Source organism: Pipistrellus hanaki (genome assembly GCF_964339955.1).
Source record: "Pipistrellus hanaki genome assembly, chromosome: 18".
NCBI lineage: Eukaryota > Metazoa > Chordata > Mammalia > Chiroptera > Vespertilionidae > Pipistrellus > Pipistrellus hanaki.
Genome location: NC_140520.1, coordinates 11,853,407 through 11,879,301, shown reverse-complemented (window position 1 = coordinate 11,879,301; position 25,895 = coordinate 11,853,407). Strand labels below are relative to the sequence as shown.

The 25,895-nt window shown below is 38.5% G+C and overlaps 1 protein-coding gene across 7 annotated transcripts in view; it reads left to right on the top strand.

The window, feature by feature from the left end:
• RPRD2 (regulation of nuclear pre-mRNA domain containing 2) overlaps positions 1-25,895 on the top strand; it is a 56,769-nt gene that overhangs the window by 23,739 nt on the left and 7,135 nt on the right. For 4 of the 7 annotated variants that reach the window (XM_084865661.1, XM_084865659.1, XM_084865664.1 and 1 more), the window contains exons 3-10: positions 5,020-5,120; positions 5,953-6,030; positions 7,278-7,330; positions 8,086-8,212; positions 11,932-12,107; positions 17,426-17,708; positions 18,491-18,751; positions 20,302-20,502. In XM_084865661.1, coding sequence (XP_084721787.1) covers positions 5,020-5,120; positions 5,953-6,030; positions 7,278-7,330; positions 8,086-8,212; positions 11,932-12,107; positions 17,426-17,708; positions 18,491-18,751; positions 20,302-20,502 — 1,280 coding nt within the window. The remainder of the gene's footprint in view (positions 1-5,019; positions 5,121-5,952; positions 6,031-7,277; positions 7,331-8,085; positions 8,213-11,931; positions 12,108-17,425; positions 17,709-18,490; positions 18,752-20,301; positions 20,503-25,895) is intronic. The other 3 variants (XM_084865660.1, XM_084865665.1, XM_084865663.1) reach the window with 1 other exon arrangement.

The following is a 25,895-nucleotide window of genomic DNA, read 5'->3' as shown; positions in this document are numbered from 1 at the left end:
TGTATGTTGGTTGCGGGCACATCCCCGGTAGGGGTTGTGCAGGAGGCATCTGATCGATGATTCTCTCTCATCGATGCTTCTAACTCTATCCCTTTCCCTTCCTCTCTGCAAAAAATCAGTAAAATATATTTTTAAAAAATAAAATAAAATAAAAAGTTGCTATGTGGTGAACTCACTGGCATATATTACAGGAGATGGCCAGAGGGAAAACTAGTTCTTTTAGATGAGTTAGAGAACTTTTTCTTTCCAAATAACAATCTAATTATTCCAGCTCCTTTTTATTATATTTCAGTTTATCCTTCCCTCACTGGTTTGAAATTTCATAGTTGAGAATCTGGATGTGCTAGTTGTTATTGTAATAAAAATATTTATGTGAGCCCTAGCTGGTCTGACTCGGTTGGAGTGTTGTCCCATACACCGACAGGTTGCGGGTTCAATTCCAATTGGGCACATACCCAGGTGCAGGTTTGATCCCAGGTTAGTGGTACTATAGGAGGCAACTATAGTGATGTTTCTCTCACTTTTCCTTCCTCTCTTTCTAAAAATGTGTGTGTGTGTATGTGTGTGTGTGTGTGTGTGTGTGTGTGTGTGTGTGAAAAAGAGGGGGGCCGGTGGAGGCAGAGAGGCATAAATGAAGGTAACCTGATGATATTTATTTTCTATTTGTATCCTAGAGATCCTAGCTAAGGGACAAAAATGCCAGTTCATCTGCATGTGTACCTCATTGTGAGAACAGAATAGTTGAAATGTCAGTTTGAAGCACAGGGAGAGTGTCTATGAATGTCAGAGTTGAGTTACCACTTGGGAAACTAGGGATTATTCTTCCACTTCAGTAAGTTTTTTATTTTATTTTTTCACCAGTAAGTTTTATACACATGTTATATAGGTTGTAGAAGAATCTCTATAACTGAAGGTTGGTTTGTATTATGTCAGAACTTTCCTAATGCCTGTTTCTATCACAGGTTTATCACAGGTTTTCAGAAAAGGCAGTCATTTTTGCTTTTAAATTCTCTTTCATTGAATTGAAAAGTGCATTTATGCTGATTATTATTATCAGAGCTTAATGTGTTTTGTTTGTGTGTATTTTACTTTGATAGTATAAAGATGTATGTCTGACCTTTATTGGGAAAAGATACCATGGCAGAGTTTGGGGAAAAGATGAGCTTGGTACTCTGAAATAAACCCAACTTAAGAGTTTCTGATGACTTCACGGCTAGTTGTTGGTTAGTGGAGAAAGTCTTGAAACCTTTTGGAGTTTGAATTTTGGCAGTTTTCTCCCCATCTTACTAAACTCTCAGACTTGCCTTTCTGCTGTCTTTACACATTTTCTCTCGGAAACTTATCTACTCATAGGTTTAATTGTTACTCATGTACTAATAACTAGTATATCTGTATCCCTAGATTTTTTTACTATGTATTCCATTACTTTCTGGGAATATCATTACTACCTAATGATATTCAGCTCAAAATGCCTAAAACAATAATATACCTTATATTTGTATAAAGCCCTACTCCTATAATTTGTGTGAAAGTATATTCTGGCCAAGGGCGCAAACCTTGGTTGCAGGCTCCTCTCCTGCCTGGGCCCAGGTCAGGGCTGGTGCAGGAGGCAATCAATTGATGCACTTCTCTCACATCAATATTTCTCTTTGTCCTTACCTCTCTCTTCCATTTTCTCAAAAAAAAAAGGAAAAAATGATCTCAGTGAGGATTAAAAAATTAAATAAATAATAAAGAACACTTGATGAAGTTTCTAAAGATCTAGAAGAGCGGAAGAATCTCACAGTCTGTCCTGATGGAGTACTTTTTAAAAATATTTTTATTGATTTTTTATAGAGAGGAAGAGAGAGGGATAGAGAGTTAGAAACATCGATGAGAGAGAATCATCGACCAGCTACTTCTTGCACACCCCCCACTGGGGATGTGCCCGCAACTGAGGTATAATACATGCCCTTGGCCAGAATCGAACCTGGGACCCCTCAGTCCACAGGCCGATGCTCTATCCACTGAGCCAAACCAGTTTCGGCTGGAGTACTTTTTGAAGGCCCAGTTTATGTTGCATGTCAGTTTGGTGTGGATGATCCTGACTTTGACTCTCCAGGGGACACCTCAAGGAGAACTGAGGATAGAATGCTTCAGTTTTCCTAAGAGTGAAAACAACTCTTATCATCTTATCCTCCCCATTTAATTATAGACAAAATATTTTCCATATTATGGGGAAAATCGCATGTACAGCTTGGCTTTGGTGCTAGTTGTACTCCAAAAGAAGTAATAGTCAAATGCAGGATTATTGGCCACCTAACCTGAAAAACCATGATGATTGTGACAGGTTTTTAGGACAAGTTATGTTCAAAATCACAATATATACATCATAGTAGGAGTTAGACTCTCGCCACAGAGTAAATGTGTTGTCCTCATTTTGTATTAGCCGGAACTGGCATGCGAGAAGCATGAGTCCATCTTAGAGAAAGGGTGGGGTGGAACATGACATTGGGGTAACATCATGATGTGCTTTCTGATCACAGTGTTCAGTGTCCTCTGAGGTTACTGACTGTTGCCTCTGCAGCCTTTTGGAGCTATTGCCTGGTCATCTCATAGGGCCTGTGAACACCTGATTCTGAACATGTAGAATGGAGGTCTTGTCCTATTTTTATGTGGTTTAATTGCTACATAAGCTTAATGTGCTGTGGTATGTAAACATTTTATAGGTTGAAGACGGGTTAACTGTCATATTTTTATGCCAGCAAAGTTTTAGGGATAAAATGGCATCTGACAGACATGCAGTGACTTGATAGCTAAAAAAATAAAATGTGTGGGGGAAGTTCTGTATGTGAAAAGAAAATAAAAATGGATTTAAAAGATTGTCTTGGGGATCAGGGGGTGAAAAACAAGGCACAGAGTAGGAGAAAATATTGCAGTGCAATCAACAATGGGATCATAAAGAATTACAAAATAGGAAGAAAAAGGCCAAAAAAAATAAATAAGAGTTTACCTGGCACTTACTATACTAGCAATTAAAACAGAAATTGTTTAAATATCTATTAATTACTTTAACATGTATATTTTTTATTGGTCTCAGAGAGAAAGAGAGAGGGAGAGATAGAAACATCAATGATGAGAGAGAATCATTGATTGGCTGCCTCCTGCATGCCCCCTCTGGGGATTGAGCCCACAACCCAAGAAAAAGGGGACATCTGTAATACTTTTGACAATAAAGATAAATTTAAAAAAAAAACACACAATAAAAACATCCTCGGGTGAGTATAAAACAAAAATTGTTAAGTAGGTAAAAGGTAGTTACTAACTACTGGAAAAGAATAAAAGAACTCTAAGGCACTGGGACTGCTTCTGGGCCTGAGGGAAAGTAATCGAGGAGCCCCAGCTGAGACTCAGATCTGAGGAAAGAGGGAATTGCTACCTGCACATGCTGCTTGCCACCGTATTGGCTCAGAAACAGGGTAGAGAGCACTCAGCACTGAACTGAGTGCAGGAGCAACCCCCCACCAAGACGCCTGCATGCTGCTGATCCACGTAAGAACAGAAAGAACACCAATTCCAGGCTCTCAGTGTCACTCTAGGGCCCTCTATTGGCAGAGTCTAACAAAGAGCCAAGGGTTCACTCTGGCTCCAGTAGCACCAAGAAGGATGGCTTAGAGCAGAGAGGCAATAAATTAGTATCTGGCATATACATTTTAAAGTTCACCAATACCAAATTTAGCAAGATTGTGGCACAATGGGAACTCTCATATACTGTTGGTTTAAGGGTTGGATGGTATAAAACAACCTCTTTTTAATAAGTTTGTTATAGCCCTGGCCGGTTTGGCTCAGTGGATAAAGCATTGGCCTTCGGACTGAAGGGTCCCAGGTTCAATTCTGGTCAAGGGCACATGCTCCAGTTGCGGGCTCAATCCCCCAGTGTGGGGCATGCAGGAGGCAGCCGATCAATGATTCTCATTGATGTTTCTATCTCTCTCTCCCTCTTCCTTCTTCTCTGAAATTAATATTTTTTAAATGCCCATACCTTTAAAAAAAAAATAATAAAAGTTTGTTATGTACACCCTATGATCTTGGGATTTTATCCCTAGTCTTTTACAAAGCCCTGAGAAACTTTTGTATATATGCAGCAATTTGATGGAAGAGAATTTTTATAGCAAAAGTATTTGTGGTAATGAAAATTTGGAAACAGCCCAGATATATATTGCAAACTTATTTAAGCCTTGGGGTATTAAATAAAATTTGGAAAACAACCCAGTAATTATATATTACAAACTTAAAGACAAGTGACACAAAGGGAAGATATTTGTTATAAGTAAATAAAAAAGATAAGTTATAAAATGGTCATTATTTTAAGAGATACAGAGTAACAAGTTTTTAGAGATAAAATTTATCTCTAACTTCTGAATTTTAAATTATTATTTTTTTAAGCTTCACTTGATACTCTTCCTATTGATTTTTAGAGAGAGAGGACAGGGTGGTGAGAAAGAAAGATAGATTGACGTGGAAGAGACGTCAATTGTTTGGCAAGAATCTCAACCATGGCTGAGGACGAACCTGCAACCCTTAACTGGGAATTGAACCTGTGACCCTCTCTCTGGTCCACGGGCCAAGTTCTAACCACGATACACACTGGCTAGCGCTACTTTTTGAGTTTTTTTTTAAAGTATTACTAAGCCTTGTCTTATTCTGTACTTATCAATTGATTTTTTTAGACTAGATTCTTTATTAGATTTTATCTTATTAGAGTCAGTCTGTCTTTTGAGATGCTAGTTGTGTCAATGCATACCCTGAGTGGCCCTCTCAACTTCATATCCATCAATTAGTTCAGTGTGTTGTCCATGGCCTCAATTCTGTCATTCATAGAACTGAGTAAGAGTGCTTAAGATTTTAGTCCTAGACATGTAGAAAAAAGTTTAAAAATAAACATCAAAAGACTTTCGGAAAATAATTTTGTTGATAACTTTATTTTTAGATCTATAGTTTGAGATATATTAACATTTTTATCTAACTCTTTCTCTTTAGGGATCCATCTGTCTCTAAATCTATAGAACGAATCTTTAAAATCTGGGAGGAGAGAAATGTTTACCCAGAAGAAATGATTACGGCATTAAGAGAAGCTTTAAGTAAGTGTCTTTTCTCTCCTGGAAGGAAATTTGAGTCATTGTTCACATTTTAAAATTGCATATATTTTGTAGATCTGGTCCTATTGCTTAATAGTGAAATAGAAAGTTTTGGATCTGACCTTGTTTGTTTAAAATTAAATACTTACAAAATACGAATTAAAATTTAAGTAGAATTGGTTTGGAGAGGGTTGGATTTTATTTTTATTGACTGAAGAAAGTCATGCATATTAAGTGATGATGGTCATTTAATTATTCCATTTGCTTTATATCAAGTGTTTAAACTAAAGTTTACTTTTTGTGCTTAAGTTGGAGGATTTTTGGACTGGATTTCAGTTTTCACTAAGTATTTGATATTAAGCATATATTGACATTCTTTAGTCTCTATTTTGGTTTAGATTTACAGTAAGTGGTATGCCTGTTTTTTTTTAAAGTTATTTAGTTCCTATATGTTAGATGCATGTAAAGTCATGGAATAAAAGATGGTGAGATCTTAAATCATGACTATTATTGACTAGAAACTTGCTTTACAAATAGCAACCTCTAAGAAGCTGTTAAATTCTTCATTGGAATGTGTTAACTGGTATTTTAAAGCTTCCTATCCTATTCTCAACATCAGTCATTTCATTGACAGTAAAAATTATGTTTATTTGACAGCTTCTTAGAGATCTGATAGGTGTTTTATTTATTTTTTAAATAAAAATGAAAGAAAAGGAAAGAAAGAAACAACACACAGTCTCGGATTGCCTTTTTTCGTGCTACAACTTTGACCCTGAAGTGGACAGACAGACAGCTTCCCATAATGCCAGGTTGCAAAAACTGAAATGTTTTCCAGGTACCACTTTCAAAACTCAGAAGCAGCTGAAAGAAAATCTGAACAAACAACCGAATAAGCAGTGGAAGAAATCACAAAGTAAGGAACAAAATCTCAACTAATATAAAATTAACTCCTCTTTTTGGAGCAGAAGAAAATGTAGACCATTTGACATCATACCTCGCATAAACTATGGGCAAGCCTGTGTTTTCCAGGCCTGGGAGGCTCCCAGTGACTTACACTAAACAAGCCATCATGGAGTTACTTCTTAAAAACAAAACAAAACAAAAACTACTTTTAAACAAAGAAAATGCAGGAAGAGAGTTTAAATGAGTGAAGATTCAAGAGTAGTTGAGGGATTAAAAGAAGAAAATAAATACTTGATAGTGCCAGGCTAACACTAAGGTTCAAAGATACATGAAGTTAGAGGCAGCTGGCATTAAACAACAGAGCTGAAGAGGAGACTAGGCATTAAGAAGCATGTCTGTGGGAGCCATGAAATCCTTCAGATTTGGGGATACACTCTACCAGATTAGACATGGGCCTCAGATCAGGCCAGAAGCTTCTTCTCTAACAGGAGCTCCTGCTATGTTTATCATGTTTACCCAGCATGAGATCAAGGGAGTGGAATACTGCATGTGATAGGCTGCTGTGGGCCAAACAGGAATGTTGACCTGAAGGTGTGGAGGGAACAAGGTAAAAGACAGTGAGAATTAGGAGGTGAATCAAGACACTTGGGATGGTTTTGCTTCAGCAAGCATTTGATATTCATCATGATTAAGGGAGTCCTCTATCTTCCTTTTGGGCATAAGTTGCATGCTTAGGAACAACAGGAGTCATCATTTCAGCCAAAGTTCCACCACAGTGGGAATGTACTTAGAACTCTCTTTGCCTGTTTTTGCTATGAACTGAGTCACCAGAAAAAGAAATCTAAAGCTAAATACATAGGAATAGAGTTGATGTTTGTAAATAATTTTCTTCAGCCGGTGCTCAGAATTAATTGGATGTCCTGCTCCTTAACACTCTTATTTTGAAGTATTGAGATCCTCTTACACTCAGTCAGACTAGGAAAAAAGGTACTTCATGTATCTCAGGATCTCCAAATCAATAATTCTAGGACTTTATAACTTAAAGGGCCTATTGGAGGTAAGTCACATGTTTTTATATTGACCATGCTTGGGAAGGTTTAAATTTCATATCCCATTATTCTAGATATTATTATTTAAATGTGCATGTTTGACATATGTTCAAAAGAACACCCTTAACTATAAGAGCTAAAATTTTTCTGAATATTAGTCAATAGTTTCTGTCTGTATTCTTAATGATGTTTTGTTTCATTCCAACAGCATCCACGAATCCAAAAGCTGCTCTCAAATCTAAGATAGTTGCTGAATTTCGAGTAAGTTACAGGATATGTTGAACATTCACCCTTTTTGTGTTATAGCTTCCTGTATAGTCCAGAAAGATTTATTTTTATTCAGTTTGTACATCAATTATATCTTAAGTTCTAAGGGAATCCAGATTGGGATCAGATTACTTGAAGTTTTATCTGTTTCCCTATTGGAAAAAATAACCTTACAGAAAAATCTGTTACAGGCTTAGTTCTGAATCCCCCAACTTGCGGTTCATCTTTCTTTGAAGCTCTACTAAATTAGAATTTGTGTAGAGTTAGAATAATAAGTCTATGTTTATCTAATTAAAATTTAAAGATATAAGTGGACCTTTGTTTCATTTTTAACTCTATATCCATAAATTAGCTTTGAATAACCAAGGAAAATGATTTTTTTTTTTTTAAATTCTTCACCTAAGGATATGTTTTTATTGATTTTAGAGAGAGAAGAAGGGAAAGAGAGAAACATCGATCAGTTACTTCCTGCAACTTATGTATGTACCCTGACTGGGAATCAAACCCACAACCCTTTTGGTGTATGGGACAATGCTCCAACCAACTGAGCTACCCAGTCAGGGCAGGAAAGGATCTTTTTAAAGTGCAAGACTAAAAAGAATATTTTGACATGAGAATTGATATTGATATCCCTGATTATGAGGAAATGTGAAGGGTTTTTCCCTCATGGGGTTTTAATAGGTTTTAGTGGGGAAAGATAAATAAGTCAGTGGTCTTGTGAATGAAATTTGACTCTGCTCTGTGTTCAGTCTCAGGCCCTCATTGAAGAGCTGTTGCTATACAAGCGCTCAGAAGATCAGATAGAATTGAAGGAAAAACAGCTGTCAACTATGCGTGTGGATGTGTGTAGCACAGAAACTCTCAAATGCTTAAAAGGTAATAACATCCTTTGAACAAGAATAACTTAGATTTTCTTCCCAGATCTGTCATTTTCAAGTGGTAAGACTGGCTTTTTACATAAAGAGAACTCTTAGCTGAAACCGGTTTGGCTCAGTGGATAAAGCATCGGCCTGAGGACTGAAGGGTCGTGGGTTCGATTCCGGGCAAGGGCATGTACCTTGATTGCAGGCATATCCCCAGTGGGGGGTGTGCAAGAGGCAGCTGATTGATGACTCTCTCTCACCAATGTTTTTAACTCTCTCTCTTTCTCCCTTCCTCTCTGTAAAAAAATCAATAAAATATATATTTAAAGAGAGAGAGAGAGAGAGAGAGAGAGAGAGAGAGAGAACCCTTAGTTGGTTGTAGAGAACAGTTGTGCCAGCTCTGGTTTCCCAGGTAGTGATTATATGCATATACATTTCATAAGTAAATTTCTGTCCTTCACCTGTGCACATTAAACTCACACAGTATTATATGTCAATTGTATCTCAAGAAAGCTGGAGAAAAATAAGTTTAAAAACCCAAAGAAATAAATTCTGTCATTTTCCCCACTTCTGGTGCTTTCTTGATATATTAGGTTATATATAGGCAGGTATATTTCATATTGTGTGATTAACTGGTTTGGGTATGCTCTTTAATACGGCCACTGTAATGCCTCATAAAATCTAGTTAGTTGCTCTTTTTCCCTTACATTGTAAATTATAAATAATAGTTTTTGTTTTGTTTTTGTGTGTTAATCCTCACCTGAGGATATTTTTCCATTGCTTTTCAGAGTGGAAGGGAGTGGGGAAGAGAGCGAGAAAACAAAAACAAAACACTGATGTGTGTGAGAGAGATACGTAGACTGGTTGCCTCCTACATGGGCCTCAGTGGGGGGGGGGGGGGGGGGGGAGCAAGCCCACAACCCAGGTATGTGTCCTTGGAACCCATGACCCTTAGGTGCTTGGGCTGACGCTCTAACCACTGAGCAACCACCCAGGTAATAAATAATATTAATACTTTATCATAAAATAAATCTCATGGTGGTAGAAACTATCCTTTGTACTTTAAATATATACATATGTGTGTGTGTGTGTGTGTGTGTGTGTGTGTGTGTGTATAATGTTGTTGTTGACTTCAGAGAAAGGAAGGGAGAGGGAGAGAAATAGATAGAAACATCAGTAATGAGAAAGAATAATCTATAGGCTGCCTTCTGCATGCCCCCACCTTAGGATAGAGCCTGCAGCCCGGGCATGTGTCCTGACCAGGAATCAAACCGTGACCTCCTGGTTCATAGGTCAACGTTCAATCACTGAGTCACACTGAGTGAAATTATCCTTATTTGTTCACTGCTGTATCCAGCCTAGAGCGATGCTTGGTACATAATAGGCATTTAATAAATATTTTTGAAGAATGAGTAAATGGCTACTAGATATTCATTTGGCCTTTATTTTGTTATTGTACCGTGCTTTAAATTTTAACATGTTAGCTTTGCACAGTGGCAGTATCATAGCCAATGGGGTTTATCCGAGGCACGATTATTGCTAATTGAATAAATAAATAAATAAATAAATTTAACATGTTACTGAATTTAATCCTCACAACAACTCAGAAGTATATTAAAAACTTCCATTTTATAAGTGAGAAATTCAAGACTTCATAAGGAGATGAGTAGCTTGCCTAAGTTACACAGCTGATGAGAGACAAAGCCAAAATTTGTGCCCATTTAAAGTCATATTCCTACAGTCATGGGGAAAGAAGTATACTTAGTAACAGTTTGTAATGTCACTATTAGTGTGTGTGTGTGTGTGTGTGTGTGTGTTTAATCCTCACCTGAGAATATTTTTTCCTCCCTGTTTTTTAGAGGGAATGAAAGGGAGGGAGGGGAGGAGGAAAGAAAAGAGGGAGGCAGAGAGAGAGAGAGAAACATCGGCGTGAGAGAGATGCATCGATTGGTTGCCTTCTGCACATGCTCCAGCCGGACCAGGGATCATCTACAACCCGGTTATGTGTCCAAGGCTGGGAATCAAACCTGAGACTCTTTGGTGCTCAAGTCAATGCTCTAAGCTAGGGGTGTCGAACTCAATCAGAGAAGGGGCCAAAATCTAAAATCCAGCCTAAATCGCGGGCCGAATGGTTTACTGAACAGTCATAAACTGACAATGTCATAAACTGACAGCGGAGTGCAGTGATGACAGCGCTGTGCGGGCCACATTGCAAGGCCTGGGGGGCTGGATTTGGCCCGCGGGCCTTGTGTTTGACACATGTGCTCTAAGCAGCCAGGTCCATAATGTCACTACTGGTGCAAAAATAATTGAGGGTTTGTACTCTTCTGATATGAAATTATTAGAGATCTTCAAAGAGGAAAAAAGAATTTTTAGTGTGACTCAGTCACTTTATCTTTACTTTTCTGAACCTTAGTTTTTTCATGTATCATACATTCTAGAGGATTAAAAATTAATGGTCTAAGTCAGGGGTGAGGAACATTTAGCACAAGAAATCATTTGATCTGCCATTGCCAAGGCATTAGTGGTGAGTTCATTAAATGTTTGACCAAATATAGCAAGCTAATTTTTAAGTTGGTAATTGTGTATGGCCCGTAAATGATATCAATATCCATATGGCCCTTGGCAGAAAAAAGGTTCTCCACCCCTGGTCTAAGTAAACAGAATCAAGCCTCATCCCATTATTCCAAAGTAGTAGAATGGCAACAAATTTATAAAGAAAATTAATGAACTTCCTTTTAGTTGGACTTTCTTTTGTTTACTGTAATTATTGGTACCTTCATGATGCACTATTGCTTTTAACTCTAGCAGATTCACATGAATCGTTTCAACAATCTGTTTTTGTGATTTGGAGAAACTTTTTTTTAAAATATATATTTTATTGATTTTCCACAGAGAGAAAAGGAGAAGGATAGAGAGCTAGAAACGTTGATGAGAGAGAAACATCTACTAGCTGCCTCTTGCACACCCCCCACCAGGGATGTGCCCGCAACCAGTGTACATGCCCTTGACCGGAATCGAACCCGGGACCCTTCAGTCCGCAGACCGACGCTCTATCCACTGAGCCAAACCGGTTTTGGCTGGAGAAACTTTTTATTTTTTTATTTTTTAAATATATTTTATTGATTTTATACAGAGAGGAAGGGAGAGAGATAGAGAGTTAGAAACATCGATGAGAGAGAGTCATCGATCAGCTGCCTCTTGCACACCCCCTACTGGGGATATGCCCGCAACCAAGGTACATGCCCTTAACCGGAATCGAACCCGGGACCCTTCAGTCCCCAAGCCGACGCTCTATCCATTGAGCCAAACCGGTCCCGGCTGGAGAAACTTTTTAAATGTGAAACTATGAGACTAAGAATATTACATATTAAGGAAGTAAGAATAGGTTCACTGATCATCTGGAGGGGGGTTTTCTTTGAAAATTTTGTTTACGCCGGGACCGGTTTGGCTCAATGGATAGAGCGTCGGCTTGGGGACTGAAGGGTCCCGGGTTCGATTCCGGTCAAGGGCATGTACCTTGGTTGCGGGCATATCCCCAGTAGGGGGTGTGCAAGAGGCAGCTGATCGATGACTCTCTCTCATCGATGTTTCTAACTCTCTATCTCTCTCCCTTCCTCTCTGTATAAAATCAATAAAATATATTAAAAAAAAGAAAGGAAAAAAAAAAAAGAAAATTTTGTTTACTTTTTCTTTTTTATCTTGAAATGAATACTTCCTCTGTTATTTTAGATAAGACCGGTGGGAAGAAGTTCTCCAAAGAATTTGAGGAGGCAAGCGCCAAGCTGGAGGAATTTGTGAATGGATTAGATAAGCAGGTGAAAAGTGGGCCCTCACTCACAGAAGCACTGGAAAATGCTGGAATTTTCTATGAAGCACAATACAAAGAAGTAAAAGTGGTGGCCAATGTAAGTAGTAATTAGAGCTATCATATTGATTGGTTACGATATGTCAGTGACTGTTTTACACGTGTTACCTAACTCAGTGAGGATAAACATTATCTCCAGTTCACGGATGAAGAAGTTACTTTTGAAGAGATTTAGAACCTTGTATAGGTAATACTAGTGTAGCTACCAAGTGGTGGAGTCTAAATTAGACCTGGGTCTTTTTGACGCTAGAGCTCATGCATACCTTGGTTATTATGCCTTATGTCTTAAAATTTCAAAGGGAGTATGTCAAGTTACTATTACATTATATAAAAGTAGGCTGAAATATATGTAGAAAACTAGATGGAAACATTCTGTTACTAAATTTCTTGTAAATTGACTGCCTTAAGGACCCTCTTTGTCCTCGCCTCCACTGAAAGGAAGTTGGTAATTGGACATTTGTCTAATGACCTCTGAAATTGTCCATTTTGTACTTTTTTTTTTTTTTTTTTTAAGTTTTAAGCACCATATGTAAAAGCATATAGTATTATAGAGCCCACCAGTCCCACTTCCTAGAAGCCATTCCTTTTACCTCATTTAACATTTTCTGGCATTTGCCTCCATATTTCTAAATTATATGCCCATATTGTTCTTTGTTTCATCCTACTTAAGAAAGATCTTTTAACTACTTGATATGACAAATGAGGATTTAGCTTATATTTACCAGCCTTCCACTTCTCTTCCAATATTATTATATAACTGTTTTAAATCTTTTTTATTACTTTTTTTTTTAATAAATATATTTTATTGAGTTTTTACAGAGAGGAAGAGAGAGGGATAGAAAGCTAGAAACATTGATCAGCTGCCTCCCACACACACTCCACTGGGGATATGCCCACAACCAAAGTACATGCCCTTGTCCGAAATCGAACCCAGGACCCCTCAGACCGCAGGCCGACACTCTATCCACTGAGCCAAACCGGTCTTGGCCTTTCTTATTACTTTTGTAAATAGAAGTACAGTTGCCTCTTAAATACACGGGGTTAGGGGTGTTGACCCTCATTCCCTGTGTGGTTGAAAAACTATATATAACATTTGACTCTCCAAAAACTTAACTACCATGCAGTCATTTCCCAGTATGCACTGGAGATAGTTCCATGACCCGCTGGGGATTCCAAAACTGCAGATGCTCAAGTACCTTATATAAAATGACATAGAACAACACATCTGCAGATTGAAAATACTGTTATTTGTGGATGGGAAACCTGGGGGATACAGAGGGCCAATGGACTCATAAATTGATCTGTGCATTTCAAACCTTGTTGTTCAAGGGTCAACTGTACTATATTATTTTTTATTTTTTGACCGCTAACTCTAGACTTCCTGCTTTGTAAAATGAAGATATTAACTTGTGAAATGAAGATATTAACATCCTCTCCCATTAGTTTTCATCTGTTCAGTTTTCCAGCTTCAGTGAACTATACTTACTGTTGTAAGGTTGATAATATTTACATTTCATTCTGTAATCATAATTGTCTTCCTTGTTTTAAAGGATGGAAATTAATAGATAAAGCTTACATTATATCTGTGTAAACATTTGTTCATTGAAAGGTCTATGTTAACTATGGATATATTAGAAATATTTGGCTTTTTTATAGAATTTCTTTTTTACCTGCAATTTATGCCTTTTCATCCCCCACTCCCTGCCCACCCTCACCCCCATCACTTCAGATATTCTGAATACATTTTCCCCCAAAGCCTTTCTGCCTAAACTTCCATTCTCCTGCTCCAGTTTTAGGTCTCTAGATCTCATTTTAGGATTAGTCTTTACTGTTATTCTGAGATAAGCCCTCTATTTTGAAGATTTGTGTCTTTTTTTTTCTTGGTATTTTCTTGCTGGAGCACATCCTCAATAAATTTTTTTAAAGGTATTGCAAAAAAAATTTCTGAATCTTTATATCTAAAAATGTCTTTATTCTGTTTTCACATATGCTTTGATGGTTTGACTGGCTGAAGAGCATTTTCCCTCAGAGTTTAGAAGACATTTCTCCATTGTCTTTAGTGTTGTTGCTATGAAGTCTTTGCAAGATCCTTTGGGGATGACTGTTGTTTTTTTGTCTGTAAGCTTTTAGGGACATTACCCATGGTGTTCTGAAATGTTTACAATGATGTATCTAAATGGTTTTCATTCATTATGGGTTACTTGGTGTGCTCTTTCAGTCTAGATTGGTATTCTTCAAGTCCAGGACTTTCTCTCTTTTCCTTTATTTTCTCTCTATGGAACATTGATTACAGATGTTGAATCTCCTTAGGTTGATATTTAATGTGTCCTCTGTTATCTCAACCTCGATCCTTTTGGTTTGCTTTCTGGAAGATTTCAACTTTATCTCCCAGCTTCATCTCTTCATATTTTATGTTTGACAGTCATATTTTAAATTTCTAAGAATTCTTTTTTGTTCTGTGTTCTTTTTTATGGCAATCCTTTCTGATTTTATGGATATAGTATCTAGTGTCCATGAAGATACTAAAACTTTGTTCTCTCCCCTGAATTGTCTTCTTTCCTGGTAGAGCCTCTTATTTTATTCCCCCCCTCCCCTCCTAGTTGTCTTAGTCTTTCTCTGTTATGACTTTGGCTTTCCTCAAAATTCATGTATCTCTTTGTCCATTCCTATTTAAGAATGAGTTATGAAAAAATATACTGAGGGGCTTTCTGTCCATAGGTAGGGATTCTCTACTTCTTGGGTTTAACCATTAAAATCTGTGTAGGTGAGGAGCTGGCTGTTAGTCTGGTCAGGAGGAGCTCTAAATGTGAGAAGGCTGGAGTCTTTTTGCCAGGACATCTTTTGCCCAGAACACAGTGCCTTGGCTACTACCAAGTGTGAAGGCTGCAGAGGAGGTGGTGGGAGTGTTAGGCATTCACACTTTTAATGAATTGTCCTATTTTCAAACCCACTGCTTAACTCCTCCACCCTTTTATACTCATCATTTTCTGGATCAAAGTTTCTCAGGGATTCTGCAAGACAGATTTGCTCCTTTCCCAGGTGTAGCTCCCTTTCTGTATACTCCTAAACTCATTTTTCTCCACCCTGCCTCATCACTTCTCACTCTTCTATTCACGTTCTGTCGTCTGAAAATCTGTAGAAATTTTTTTCTCAGGTATATTTCTTGTTGTTGGTTATACCTTTGTATTCATTTATTTTTCATTTTATAGGAGTCTCAGGAGGGAGAAACCTTGAATGGGAATGGTCAGTTCATCATTTTGACCCAAAAATATTTTATAATTTTTGAATAGTGACCTATATCCCTAGCCCCTTATTTATAGAATCATATAAAATCATTTAGTCTGCTTTGGAGGCTATTAAAAAAAAACCCGGCTTGATAAGAGGTGTATTAAGCAAGCATTTATTGAACACTTATTCTGTGCCAAGTATTGTGTAATACAGAGAAAAGAGACATTGTTCTCACAAAATTCTTTTGATCTGAGGGAGAAAATACAATAAAACACATCATTGCAATTTTGTGTAGTAAACACTATTGTAGAGGGTACTATGAGAATAGATTGAATTGGTACTTTTATCTAATTTGGGACTGGAGGTAGAAGAGATGGAGAAAATTTTTTCCAAAGAAGCGGAACTCTGAAATTGCAGTCATTAGATAGATGAAAGCTCATAATCTCTGATGAGCATTTTCAGAAGCGTGGGAACATAAGAGAACATGACAAAACTGGTAGACCTGAGAGCAGTTTCTGATAGCTGGGCTTGTATGAGGAAGCAATAAAACTGGAGAGGTAGTTAGGAACAAAGTTCTAAGAGCAGTAGAAGACAGTTGTGAGATTTAACTTTTTTTAATTTTTTTACTGTTTTTATTGATTTTAGAGGGCAAGGGAGAGGGAGAGTTAGAAATATCAATGATGAAAGAGAATCATTAGTTGACTGCCTCCTGCATGTCCCCTACTGGGGACTGAGCCTGAAACCTGAGCATGTGCCCTAACCAGGAATTGAACCAGGTTCATGGGTCAGTGCTCAACCACTGAGACACACTAGGTGGAGATTTTACTTTAAGTTCATAATATCCTATATAATAAAAGCTCAGCGACCCAACAGCAGGACGACCCAATCAACCAGTCTCTATGATGCACACTGACCACCACGGGGCAGATGCTCAATGCAGGAGCTGCACCCTGGTGGTCAGTGCACTCCCACAGCCAACCTCCCGTGGTCCGCCCCTCCCCTCCCCTTCAAGCTGGCCAGTCTGGGAGCTCTCAGGGCATGTCCGACTGACGGCTTAGGCAGACAGACATCCTTAGCGCTGCTGCGGAGGCAGGAGAGACTCCCGCCACCACTGCTGTGCTTGCCAGCTGTGAGCCCAGCTTCTGGCTGAGTGGCACTCCCCCTGTGGGAGCACACTGACTACCAGGGGACAGCTCCTGCGTCAAGCATCTGCCCCTTCATGGTCAGTGTGCATCATAGCAACAGGTGGTCCACCATTCAGACAATTTGCATATTAGCCTTTTATTATATAGGAGGATTTGTCTATATGTATTGAAAACCATGAGTTTACACTGTTCTCTAATCCCAATCCAACACGCAAGGTTTGTTCTAGTTTTCTTCCTTCCCACATTTTATTGCCTTTTTAACAGCGTGAAGCCTTGCTCCCTTTGTCTTCACTATGAGCACTTATTTGAGCAATCCCCTTGTGTAACCAGTCTCCCCACAGGTCTCTCTCTTCCCCCATCTCCTGTCTGGGCTTTCTCTTTTTCTTGCTTGGGCTTCATCATCCTGTGCAATGCCATTCTCCCCTGAAGACATTTTTTCACCCCATTTTGGCTGGATTTTCTTAAACTTACATCAAGCTCCAGCTAATGGGTTTTGGGTTGAATTGTTCAAAAGGGAAGGAGGGGGATTTTTCTCTATTTTCTTGAACATATAAAAGAATAGTTGTTGGTGTTTGTCAGATAATTAAGTATTGGCTTTAACTGTTCTGATTTTGTCTCTGGTGCCTGTTTTTTTCTTTTAGGTCATTTGGTCCTATATCTTGGCATGCCTGCTGATTTTTTTTATTGAATGCTAGACATTGTATGTGAAAATGTTGTAAGTCTCTAGATCAGTGGTTCTCAATCTTTCTAATGCCACGACCCTTTACTACAGTTCCTCATGTTGTAGTGACCCCCAACCATAAAATTATTTTCGTAGCTACTTCATAACTGTAATTTTGCTACTGTTAATGAATTGTAATGTAAATATGTGTGTTTTCCGATGGTGACTAAAGGAGACTTGACTTTGTGTGATGGGCACACAGTGCAATACAAAATGATGAATTATGGAATTGTACACTTGAAACTTAATCTTTTTCTCTTTTAGGCATACAAAACCTTTGCTAATCGAGTGAACAATTTAAAGAAAAAACTGGATCAATTGAAATCAACTCTTCCTGATCCAGAAGAATCACCAGTTCCTTCCCCAAGTATGGATGCTCCCTCCCCAACTGGTTCTGAGTCTCCTTTTCAAGGAATGGGAGGTGAGGAATCCCAGTCACCAGCTGCGGAGAGTGAGAAATCTGCCACACCTGAGCCGGCGACAGATAATCGTGATGTGGAAGACATGGAGCTCTCAGATGTAGAAGATGATGGGTCAAAAATTATTGGTATGTCCTTATGAGATTAGTAGGCAACTTGTTCCTTATCTGCTTTACTTTTCCACCAATAAATCTATCATAGGCAGATGTTAAAAGATAGTTTACCTCTGGCAGGGAAGCTAAGTTGGTTAGAGCATCATCCCAGTACACCAAGGTTGCAGGTTTGATCCTCCACAAGAATCAGTGAATGCATACATAAGTGGAACAACAAATTGATCTCTCTTTTCATAAATATCATTAGTGAAAGATAGAACACAAAAGTGTACCCAATAATAACATGCTTCTAGAAATGTACAAGTTTAATACACAGATGCTAAGAAGATGCAAATAAGTCATTAAAAATAAGATAAAGTAGCCCCAGCTGGTTTGGCCTTTGGACTGAAAGGTCTCAGACTCGATTCTGGCCAAGGGCACATGCCCGGGTTGTGGGCTCAATCTTCAGTATGGGCCTGTATGAGGCAGCCAATCAATGACTCTCATTGATGTTTCTCTCTCCCTTCTCCCTTCCTCTCTGAAATCAAATATATTTTTTAGAAAATACAATATATTTTTTAGAAAAAAAGATAAAGTATAAATTTGGGAAATTCCTTTTAAGCAGATGTTGAAGTCAGGAAGGATCATAAATTATAAAGAGTGGGGCTTTTAAAGAAATCATGAAGTGAGTGGTTTTCTATAAAGCATAGTGCTTTTTACTCCCAAATCAGGAACTAGTAGGATATGCCGTTTCATACTGGAAGTAGAATCTGGATAGTAATAAGATGCACTAATGCTTGTTTTCTTTGTTTAAATAGTAGAGGACAGGAAGGAAAAACCTGTGGAGAAGTCGGCTGTATCCACTTCTGTTCCTACAAAGCCAGCAGAAAGTATCTCAAAGGCCTCTTCGTGTACCCCAGTGCCTGTGACCATGACAGCAACCTCGCCTCTACCAAAGCCTGTGAATACTTCTCTTCTTTCCCCTTCTCCAGCATTGGCTTTGCCAAACCTGGCTAATGTGGATCTGGCAAAGATCAGTTCCATCCTTAGTAGCCTAACATCAGTCATGAAAAATACAGGTAAGCAAGCCCAGTAAAGAGGATAAAAGGCTGACTTGCATCGTTCTACTTGAACTTCGGTCTTTTTTCTGTTTAATTTTTAAAATTAAAAGTAAGTTTTAAAATTTACCTAAAAGAGGTATCTATTTATCTCTATATATAAAAGCCTAAGTGACCATTAAAACCGAATAACCAGAACTGTTTGACCAGTCGCTATGATGCACACTGACCACTGAGGTGCAGACGCTCAATGCCAGGAGCTGCCCTCCAGGTGGTCAGTGTGCTCCCACAATAAATAAATATAATTCTATCTCAAAGAAAATCACTTGTATATACCTTACCAAGTGTGTGTGTATCTGAATGTTTTGGGAGATTAAATCTTTATAATAATTGTTCTTTCAATAATTGAAGCATATTGCCTATACTGTTTTGAAACCAGCTATTTAAAATTCTAACTATATAGTCTTTTATTACTTATTTAAGCCTGTTAATTATTAGACATCCAGTATGTCTCCAATTTTTCACGAACAACCATGATGCTAAAATTTTATGCAGAACCCTTCCTATAAGGATTGGTGCAAATATAGGGCTTTTTTTTTTTTCTTCTAATGGAAATTTTAATGAGTATGTAGAGCACCTCCACATGCTAATCACTCATCTTCAGTGATAAAAACACATGGCCTACCCAATCCTGATTATTTTGAAGGAAATCCCAATTATTTCATTTCTTCAAAAGTACTTAAATATATGATTTCTAAAAGATAGATTCTCTAAAAAATCATCACTTAGATTTTTTTAAGTCTTTTCGTGTTATAATTACAATAATCTCCAAAAATGTACTATTTATGTTTCAGGTACTATATAAAAGTCCCCGTTGTGCCGCAGCTTCTCCAAAACTATTTTGTTTTGTTTTAATCTTTGTTAAATTCAGTCTTTAAAGTCATTTGTTTTAATTTGCATCCTTTTGATTAAAGATGTGGTTTAAATATTTTTCATTTGCTTATAATGTTTTGTGTGAAATAACCTGTTCATATTTTTGATCATTAAAAAAAATCAAAAATTATTTTATCTTTATATACTTTTTCCCTATATTAAAAATTGGTTCATTGTTTTAAAATATAAAAGTATAAAGGAGGTTGCTAATATAATCTCATTTTATAGACCATTTCAAAAGCAAAATCTTATTAATCATATAAAATTATGCTGTGGCTGAGTTATACAATTGCAGTGGCTCTGATCAGAATCAGTCAGCAATATTTGGGCGGCACCTACAGTACTCTGAGGTGTAGGTTTCATTTCATAGAGAAAAAAGAAATAGATTCCTTAGTCTCTTTCTGTTGGAGCTCTCAAAACTAAGGGAATTGCATATGAGAAAAACTTAATATTTGTTTATTTTAGGGGTGCTCCAACTAGATGGAAGCAAATCTTCATCTAATTTTCAGATTTGGGGGGGCGGGTACAAGCCATGTTAAGTGCCATTTGTGAATCAGTCATAGAAAATTTTTGAGTGGCAAGTATGGATTTAAGTCATTTTGAGTTGCATTTGCTTGAGTTAATCTTTCTGCCACCAGGGGTCAGTCCTGCATCAAGACCTTCTCCAGGAACTCCTACAAGTCCTGGCAACCTCTCCAGTGGCCTGAAAACACCTGCCCCTGCCACGACAACATCTCACAACCCTCTGGCAAACATCCTCTCGAAAGTGGAAATCACCCCAGAGAGCATTCTGTCTGCTCTTTCCAAAACCCAGACCCAGTCAGCCCCTGCCCTGCAAGGTAAACGGACATGCAGAGGGACTAGAGCTGTCTGTGCTTGTCTCTGGGTTCCATTTCTGAGAAAAAAGAAAAAAAATCCAAAGCCATGAAATATATAACATAGTTGATTATTTTCTTTATATTTATCCTCTGTGAGCTGGCATTTGTAGTATTATGAAGTATCAAAGATGAGAGAGACTTTAAATATCATCTAGTCTAATCCCCTCCTTTTCAGGTGAGGAAATTAAGGCTCAGTGAGGTGAGGTGACTGCTTAAGGTCACACATCCACCTGCTCAATGATGAGCCAAGGCTAAAAGCCATATTTCTTGACTGGAGTCCGGTATTCTTTCACCTACACCATGACACCCTAGGGGCTGCATTTATCCCAGCTCTTAGTACAGGTTAGTATATGTTGAGGTTTACATATTTTAATGTTAACTGAAGCTGAAGACGGTAAAAAAGGTCAGTCTACTATCAGATATCTTACGAGATATGACTGTCTCATTTATGTCCTAATGTTTATAGAGGCCTCTATTTATAGATATGTAGTGAATCTTTTTGGTTTTACTTATATATAATCTCTACCATATTTGAACCTCTCTTCAGTTTTGCTAATTGTCTGTGTTGGGCCTAAAACTGTTCACTTCTAACATTTTTTTTTTTTTTCCATAAACTTCCCTGCTCTCTATTCCCAGACCCTCCAGCTACCAACATAAGTATCTCAGTATAGTTATGCATTAATTACAAATACCAGAACAGTATCCTTTTAGTGATTTACTCTATATCACTAGATCTCAACCAGGAAACTCCAGGGGATATTTGCCAGTGCCCTAAAGGTGTTTGTTATAACTGGGGTGGGTAGAGATGCTGCTGCATCTAATGCATAAAGGCCAGGGTAGCAGCTGAACATTCTCCAGTGCACAGACAGCCCCAGCAATAAAGAATTAGCCAGCCCCAAATGCCAGTAGTACTGAGGTTGAGAAACTGCTTTATATGAATAGAGAACATTACAGGTATCAGTTTTATTTCCTAACTGTTCTGTAAGTGGACCAGCCAAGCACTATATTATAGTGAACTTTCTTGTAAGATATAGGACAATGTTAATACATTGAACTAAATACAATTTTTAAAATATTTTTTATTGATTTTTTTACAGAGAGGAAGGGAGAGGGATAGAGAGTTAGAAACATCGATGAGAGAGAATCATCGACTAGCTGCCTCTTGCACACCTCCTACTGGGGATGTGCCCGCAACCAAGGTACATGCCCTTGACCGGCATCGAACCTGGGACCTTTCAGTCCGCAGACCGACGCTCTATCCACTGAGCCAAACCGGTTTCGGCTAAATACATTTTTTAAAATTGATTTTTTGAGAGGTAGGTTGAGAGGGGGGGAGGGAGGAAGAGAGACAGAAACATCGATGTGAGAGAAAAACATCAATTGGATGCTTTCCACATGTGCCCTGAATGAGGATCAAACCCGCAACCTGGGTATGTGCCAGGTTGATGGGGAACCAAACCTGCCACCGTTTGGTCTAAAGGACAGTTCTAACCAACTGAGCCATACCAGCGAGGGCTGAACTAAATAGTACTAAATTCATATCCCCAATTTATAGACCAGCAAAAAATTAATGATAATACTACAGCACATCTTACACTACTAATTCAGAGATATTAGTTTTAGAGATTAGCATCATGTTTATGATTCTCCCTTCTAGCGTATAATTATAGTAAAAAAAATTTTTTTAATATTTTTTATTAATTTTTTACAGAGAGGAAGGGAGAGGGATAGAGAGCTAGAAACATCGATGAGAGAGAAACATCGATCAGCTGCCTCTTGCACACTCCCCACTGGGGTTGTGCCTGCAACCAAAGTACATGCCCTTGACCAGAATCGAACCTGGGACCTTTCAGTCCGCAGACCGACGCTCCATCCACTGAGCCAAACCAGTCAGGGCAATTATAGTAAAAATTTTGAACTCACTTGTTTTAGCTTCTTTTTTTTTTAGCTTCTTGGATAGATATATCTTAAAGAAGAAGCTTTTCTCTTTTTTTTAATACAGGTTTTTATTACAGCAATATACCAAATTCAGTAACAGTTCTTGTTAGTTGGCCAAAGTAGCAGATAACCCAGTCTCAGTGGCTTACCACAATATAAGTTAATATCTTGCTAACATTACATACACCTAATGCAGCTGTTCTCAGTCTGGGAGTGCATCTTTTTTTTTTTTTTTTTTTTTTTATATATATTTTATTGATTTCAGAGAGGAAGGAAGAGGGAGAGAGAGATAGAAACATCCATGATGAGAGAGAATCATGGTGGATAGGCTGCCTTCTGCAAATCCCCCACTGGGGATCGAACCTGGGACCTTTCAGTTCGCAGGCCAACGCTCTATTCACTGAGCCAAACGAGCTAGGGCTGGGAGCGCATCTTGATGCCTCCCCTCCAAACAGTGATTCAGAGACCCAGGCTCCTTACATCTTGTGACTTTTCTCTAGTATGTGGCTGCCCTGGGAATGGGCTCCATTCCAGCCAGCCAGCCAGGGGGAGCCCTGAGGGGAGGTGTATGAGCCAGGCCTGCAGGTGGGGAGCTCCACCCTCATCCCGTGGCTCACATTCAGCTTTACGGCCACGGCTCACTGCAAAGGAGGCTGGGGCTGTAATACAGCTCTGCAACCATGATCTAGGCCAGGCTCTTCTGCTGTTTCACCCTCCGAGTCCGGAGGCTGCAAACCAGCTTTCTGAGAAGGGGAAATGGCAATGGCAATGGCAAGGGAGGGATGCTGTGCTGTCCTGGTCTCCAATCTCCCCGTCTCTGTCCCATTGCGGTTTGCTGTCTTTTACCAGAGGATGAGGTCCTCGTCTCCAACCTTTGATTATGGGAGTAGAAGTCTCATAATATCCTGAAGAAAAGAATTTTCTAATTCTCGCATGGGAGAATGAGTGATTTTTTTATTTGCATGGAATTAATTCCTTGAATTTCAAGGTTCCATTTTCCTTAGTCCAGTCATAGGAGATGTGTAGCTGGGGGTTCAGCAGAGCTAAAATCAGAGCCCGTGTCCAGTTTCCTTTCCATGTTAGAGCCGAGTCTAGTCCAGCATCAGCTAGCTTAGCTCTTTCCTTATGCAGTCCATCAGTCCATTGCATGCAGCGTCTACATGGTTGTACAAGCAAATGCAAGAGGAACAAGAATAGCTTTGGGCACACACACCCCACCCTCCCACCCCCAGAAATTATTGCAACAGGATTATGTGGGCTTTCTCATCAGGCAAAATGTGAGCAGAACTAGGTGTGTTCTGACAAAACGAGAAGTGGAAATCCCAGAAAACAACGTTTGTGCAATAACAGGGCAGTTCATCTCCTTTCATTTCTTTAGAGAGAGTGGAATTCTCCTTAAGACAACTGTGCCCCGCAACTTAAATAGATGTGTTTCTTCAAAGACTATAAAGAAAATCTCTCAGAACTTTGCTCTGATTGTGTCACTCATAGCCCTCATTGGCATATTTTCAACACAAAAGAAAGGCTTACGTGGGCAAAGGGCTGTAGAGCAACCATGTCAAACTTGTGGCTGGTGGGCTGTGAGTCTGACATGCCTGCTATAGAGTATGGCTTGTTAAGATGGAAGAAAAGTGCCCTGGCCAGTGTTGCTCAGTTGTTAGAGCATTAGATTGCACACCCAAGGGTGGCGGGTTCGATTTTGGTCAAAGGCACGTAACTGGGTTGTTCATTCCTCAGATCAGGGCACACTCGGGAGGCAACCAATTGATGTGTCTCTTTCACATCAATATTTCTTTCTCCCCCATTCCCTCCTTCCACTTTGGAAAAGCAATGGAAAAAATATCCTCAGGTGAGTATTAAAAAAAAAAGATTGAAGAAAAGTAATATTTAGTGGTACAAAACTGTTTCACCTATTGCCAGAAATCTGAATAGTATATTTATTTATTTTATTTCTTGGGGTTTTTTGTGGTTGTTTTGTTTTGTAATTTGATAATCCTCACCCAATGGTATTTTTCAGATTCAAATCCTATCCCCAGTCAGGGTATGTAGGGGAGACAACCAGTCAGTGTGTCTCTCTCACATTGATGTTTAATCTCACTCTCTCTCTCTCCCCTTACCTTCTTCCCTCCCACTCTCTCTAAAAAATCAATGTGGGGAGAGAAAAAGGGGTCAATGGGGAAAATAAGGGAGCATATGTAATACTTTGAACAATAAAGAATTATTTTTTTTTAAAGAATTTTAAAAATGGAGAAAATGTCCTCAGGTGAGGATTAATTAAAAAAAAAAAAAAATTCTTCAGACCTTAAATCTCTTAGCAAATATGGATTAAAATTAAAAATTTTAAGAAACACTAATTGAAGTATTATATGAAGTATTTTTTTTCACTCTGTCATTATGAAGAAGCCATTTTAGTGTATAACTAAAAGCTATAAGTTTGGGTAGAATATATACAGGTTTTCATTTATGTCTAGAAAGTGGGTACAATTTCTAAAATAGGATTTTAATGTATAGGAAATGTTATCTACTTTTTGTCATGTTTTTCTAAAAAAAAAAAAAAAAACTTCTACAGGAGCAGTTTGCTTTGGTGGACTTCAGTCTTTGCCCAAAAAAATTTATTTCATGGCTTCTGAGAAGTTTTTGTCGATCATTAATTAAGTAGGGTTGAATCTTACCACTATCAACAGTAATCCTTGAGTTTCCCCCACTATAAGGTGGGGGGGAAGGGGGACACACGACGTGTTTTCTTGTAAGAGGATCAGAGCCTTTGATGATCTAGTTTGTGGTGTATGTTTATATGTTTATTATTGCTACATTTTACAACCAAAAACGATAGTGCAGTGGTCGCCAACTGGTGATCTGTGGACCACTGGTGGTCCATGAAGTCCGAAGGGTTGGCGACCGTTGACTTGGAGCATTGTTTCCTAAAAATGATAGCAAAAGGCGCTTCTTTTAAAAAGCGCCCTGGTTCAAATATATTTCTGCAGTTTGCAAATTTCTCTATCTCTCTCTTTCTCTTTCTCTCTCTCTCTCTCTCTCATAACAATGAGCATTAACTTACTAGAGATAATCATGGAGGTTGGAAACGAAGGACAGAATATCTATTTAGATAGTGATGGCCAAAGGGAAGGGGCACAGGCTGGGTGGAGGTGGGCAAAGGCAGGGGAAATGGGGACATCTGTAACAGTGTCAACAATAAAAATACATTTTAAAATATGTCTATTTAGAGAAACAGTTCCACAGATCAAACATTAAGAAATACTGACTTGCCCTGGTCAGTGTTTCTCATTGGTTAGAGTGTCGGCCCAAGCATGGAAGAGTCCGGTTTGATTCTGATCAAGCGCACATACCTGGTTGCAGGTTCAATCCCTAGGCCCCAGTCTGGATGTGTGCGGGAGGCAACTAATTTGTCTCTCTCA